This window comes from Sinocyclocheilus grahami, unplaced genomic scaffold (genome assembly GCF_001515645.1).
Source record: "Sinocyclocheilus grahami isolate Dianchi unplaced genomic scaffold, SAMN03320097.WGS_v1.1 scaffold2481.1, whole genome shotgun sequence".
Lineage (NCBI taxonomy): Eukaryota > Metazoa > Chordata > Actinopteri > Cypriniformes > Cyprinidae > Sinocyclocheilus > Sinocyclocheilus grahami.
This window is the reverse complement of record NW_015507660.1, coordinates 12,200-17,178: the sequence shown is the minus strand read 5'-3', so window position 1 is coordinate 17,178 and position 4,979 is coordinate 12,200. Positions and strand designations below refer to the sequence as shown.

Below are 4,979 nucleotides of genomic sequence, written 5' to 3'. Positions count from 1 at the left end.
TATTGTTATAACTCGTGCTTACTAATTAAGCCTGCCATATTACCCTGAAATTAGAAAAAGAGCGAGGACTAGAAGAATCGGAAACCGACAAAATGTTGGAGGGAAATGCAGTATGTGTGCTTTTTGACACATCTCTGCCTTCACCTCAGCTGTGATTAATGCAGCATGTGGAATTGCTGCAAGCTTTAGATAATGATGGAGACTGTGCTCCTTATGTTCAGAACACACGCTAATGTGTCCGCCTGTAACCTGTCAGGATTTCACAGTCCACTCAATCACTAAAAGAGAGTTCACAAATGGAAAAAGGTCCATATCTTACTGCTCAACAGAAAAGAAAGAAAAGAAAGAAATGGACTTTGTTCCCACAGCTCACAGCATTCAGAGGAAATGTTGTTGTCAGGATGTGACAATAATCCTTCTTGATTCCTTTAGAAAATGTCAGAGACTTATGTTTTTTATATATTAGAAAACAGGTATATAATAAAACTTAAATGTTTAGAGAATGCTTGCACTGCTTTCAAGATTATTTAGTTCATTTGTGAAAGTGCAGCACATCCTAGTGGATATAGAGGAACTCAACTCTGATTTGGCTTTGTAGTATCAACACAACAACAAAAATCAATGTTGTGTTGTCTTTAATCAATGTATAAATCCACATACGTGAAATACATTTCAGAATTTGAAGAAGTAACAATTTAAGTACAAATTATTTCCCGAAAAACAACTGGGTTGCAAACAACTGGAACAATTCTCATGTCCTACTAAGAAAAAGGAGTTCATTTGTACAGTCTTGTTTGAATAGACTTTGATTAATATAACAATTAATTACATATACACATATTTGCAAAGATTCTACATTCAGTGAGTAGGCAGTAGGTACAGAGACACATTTCATACTGGCAGAAAATAAAGAACACTCATACAAAGATTCATCTGAATTGCTTTTAAAAATGAAAATGTGTTTTTTTTTTATTATTATAAGAAAAGCATTTGAACAGAAAAAAATGTTTGGTTTAACTGTAAACAGTTAAGCTCTTTTAGTAAACATAACTCTTTATTGTCAGGCTCAGCAGACGGCCAGACCACAGGGTGCTGTGATATGTAATTAACTCCCATGACCTGCAGTGAATTTAATCATTTCCTTCCAGTTGCACTCTGAAAGAGTATCCGTTTATTAGATTCTTCCTAAAAAAAGACACTGATGCAGATAATCAACCGATTTTATAGGCTACGTTTTCTTTTCTCATTAAACGGCTCAAACGTCATCGTCAGACACTAAGGCTCATTAAAACACACACAAAAAAATGAGCTCCTTCGGATGAGAATAGCTCGGCAACATTACAAACTCTGAAACAAGAAGCCCGCACACCATTAACAAAAATGAAAAAATTGGAAACTTCAATAAAAAACATTCTACTGGAGGTTAAAGGGTTAAACCTTCAAAGGGTTTTTATCGATTGTCTGTCAAGGACTAGATGATGCACCATACAGTGATCAGTATGCAGTTTTTTCTCCATATGAATGACAGTGTGAAATTTACATGAATGGTGTCATTGGGATTGTAGCGTGTATGAGGTAGGTTTGAGTGGGTATAGGGAGGACCAATGATTGTCAAGAAAACTGAAGTTGCTGCCAAAGCAGTACTTCAATCACAATTTTCAGTGAAATGTTTGACAAGATTTATAGAGGAATTTAAATGCAACTCCAATTCGCTTGACAACTTGAAGGTAGCTACAAATTATACTTTTCAACGTCCTGCTTCGCACAATAAAATATTCCTGTAACCAAGCATAAAAGAGCTTTGATGAGGTTTCCCAATTATAATGGGCACTTACTGTCAAAACAGGAATTACAGAACAATCGAAAGCCTCTGCAAAAATCAACTTTGAAAGGGGGGCTCATTGAGACAGCTTGAGCATTTTTATTTCAAATTCGGTTTCATCAGCAACAGCAGGGTGCAGAGAGCAAAGTCCTGTATTATTTATTCCCTCTTTGATTTACATCTCCAGCACATAATGTAAGCTCTTTAAATGACAGTTCTCTTCACTGTGCTTTGGCCCATCCATCAGGTAATGTAATTTCCATTAGCTAGGCAGAGCAGTGTGTGTTCTTAGGTTGTATTGTGCTTGAGTGGTCCACAGACGTCCAATTAATAGCGACACCCAGTGTCCCATCTCATGCTGGCCATTCAGATGTGTGTTGATGGCAACCATGCTGTGTCCAATCTAGGTTTGAGAACATGCTAACATTTGGCTGCAGTTTTGACAAACAAATCTAATCATCTTAAGTTTTTCAAAACAAAATCTGACTACTTAAGCGTATAAAAGCTCAAACGAAAACAGTGCAGGCTAAGCAGCATGAATGGTGTACTTACTGTCCTTAATCAGAAGAGCACAGTGTCGGGTTCTGGGTCTGGGAATGACGTGAAGCTCTTCCGAATCTCCTGAGAAAGGAGTGATTCTTGCTCGCAGTGAGGAGGAAGAATACTGGGAAGTTCAAAGAGCGGAACAGATCCCTTCAAACCAGCCGGAGGGTAAAGACCTTGGGGTCAAAAAGACAATGGAGATGAATGAAACCAGAAAGAGCAGAATGCCTTGAATACACTATAGTTCAGACTCTTTGAACTGGTCTTCATAACTCTCACAGTCACAATCCTTACAAAAAGTGCTGCATTGTTAATGTATCATGATTACCATACTCATAAACCATGGTATTTGAATGGTACACCAAGGTATGTTAAAGAACACCATGATAATACCATGGTACATGTCCATAAAACCATGGTATTACCAATGTAATATCCCTCCCCCCCAAAAAAATTTTTGAATGTGGGTCAAATTGACCTAAACACAATAGGAGGGCTATACAACCTAAATGGAATTACTGAGAAATTTCTTGTATTTTCAATTAATGTTGGAAGGTCTGATTTAGTAATTAATCTCCTGCTAAAATGGATCAAAGTATAACAGTAAACAAGACAAAATATCAACCACAGGCACAGGAAAATTTGAAATAGATATCACTATAACAATAAACCACCATGCAACAGTGAAGGAACAGGTTTTCTTGGTATCCCTGAAGATACATTTTCACAACCGTAAGACATTTTTGCTGAGTTACAATATACAGAGCAAGCATTTCTCTTACCTTTTTGTTTCAGGTCTAAATCTGGCCTTCCATAATCTTTAGTAGAGCTGATCTTCTTCTCTTGGCTCTGTAGACCTGACACTTTGGGGTCCACAGGATGCATTGCAACGTAAGCAGAGTCCCACTCATAATTCTCATCCACAGAGCCTCTTCTAGATCTAAAGTCAGAAGATAAAGGAATGTGCATATAGTTAAGTCTAATGTGGATACCTTAAATCAGGGATCTTCAACCCTGCTCCTGGAGAGCTACTGTCCTGCAGACTTCTGCTGCGTTCAAGTCCTCTTGGGACATTCGTACTTACGAGTTGCATTAAAGTCCCTTAGGTCGGATGGCGATTTAACTTTTCTACATAAAATTCCAAGATTTTTTAAACTCTACATCTCCACATGATGAATAAAGAATGTACATCTTTTTTTCTGTTTTTATTCAATTTATGAAGGTGATGTAAACGGAGTCATATATTCTATGGTAATTATACAATAATATAATATTTTGTTTATGTAACTTGTATAGTCTTAATCTACATTACAAACATCCTTGGGGCTTAAAGAAAATTATGAGTTTCCCACTCATAATAACGACTTTGTGGTAGCGTTCATGTGCATTCAACTCGTAAATACGATCTATCCAACATGACTTGAACGCACCACTCAGTTCCAACCCTGCTCCAACACCTGCTTGTAATTATCAAGAAGCCCTGAACAAAGCCACTGGAAGGCAAGCCTGCAACCTTTAGCCAAAAAAGTGTGATGGCTAATGCTAACACTTCCGCTTTGGTGGTACACAGAGAAGGAAACCAGAGGCCGGTTTTTTTTAAAGGATGTCAATGGAGGTGAGGCTTCACTACACTGAATAAACAGCTTTTGTGAGGAAACTGCTTATCATTTAATTTAATGAATCGACAGCCTATCGGCTAATCTTCAACTTGTTTGCTAGTTTTGGATTTAAATATTTTTAGAGTTTACATCGAAAAAAATGCTGTTTTATAAGATAAGTCAGACTTTTTGTGACAGGTAGGATTTAGTTTACAGCACTTCTCATTCATTTCTATCATATCCGTAAATGGCGATTGTCTGTCACACAACTCTTGACTGAAATTCAATGACATCAAGGCTGTAATGTGATTGGTTATCAAGGCACACGTGATCCAAGTTGACTGTTACGCCTTCTCCAATGATAAGTAATACAGACCCTCATATCTACCAATAATAAGACAATCTCTGCCCTGAACACCTTTATTAGCTGGATCAGGTGTGTTTGATTGGGGTTGGAGTTTAAATCTGTGGGATGGTAGGCAGGGTGTGAACTACGGGGGAGCTAGGGGGAGCTCGTCTCCCCTTAATAAGACATGGGCTCCCCTGAAAACGTGATTTGTGAAATTTTGGGGGCTCTCAAAAAATATTGATATTTGATGTGCAATTTCAGTTTTGTGTAATGTGATCATCGTGGATTATTATGTGTAAAATTGCAAAAATATCATTCATTCATGCATGACGGCGATTTAAAACTAATTCACTTCAATAAAGATAACTATACATGCAATTCTTGTCATGAGCATCAAGGTGTGGGGGCGCTGTAGTGCAAATTCCACTCATGTTTAGTACATGTTAACTTAAAGATTCTTAGAAAAAATATAAACGTTGGACTCTGTGGTCGATTCTGTGTTAAGGTAAGGCATGTTATTTGCAATTATGTGTTGTGGCTGGGTTGTTATAGGTCTGTGTGACTCTCGATGTCTTATGCCTAATTGAACGGAGGAATTATGGTATTCGCCTGACAACGAGTAACTTTAACCATTGTTCATGTGAACTCAAAGACAGCCTGATGCTTT

General features: G+C 37.6%; 1 protein-coding gene across 1 annotated transcript in view; it reads right to left on the bottom strand.

Annotated features, from left to right (window-relative positions):
- Positions 1–911: 911 nt before the first annotated feature.
- The window catches only part of LOC107575142 (uncharacterized), a 16,112-nt gene continuing 12,044 nt past the window's right edge, over positions 912–4,979 (bottom strand). Inside the window, exons 12-14 of the mRNA XM_016261555.1 lie at positions 3,148–3,305; positions 2,375–2,541; positions 912–2,225 (exon numbers count right to left, since the gene is read on the bottom strand). Of these exons, the coding sequence (XP_016117041.1) occupies positions 2,384–2,541; positions 3,148–3,305 (316 nt within the window). The 3' untranslated portion in view covers positions 912–2,225; positions 2,375–2,383. The remainder of the gene's footprint in view (positions 2,226–2,374; positions 2,542–3,147; positions 3,306–4,979) is intronic.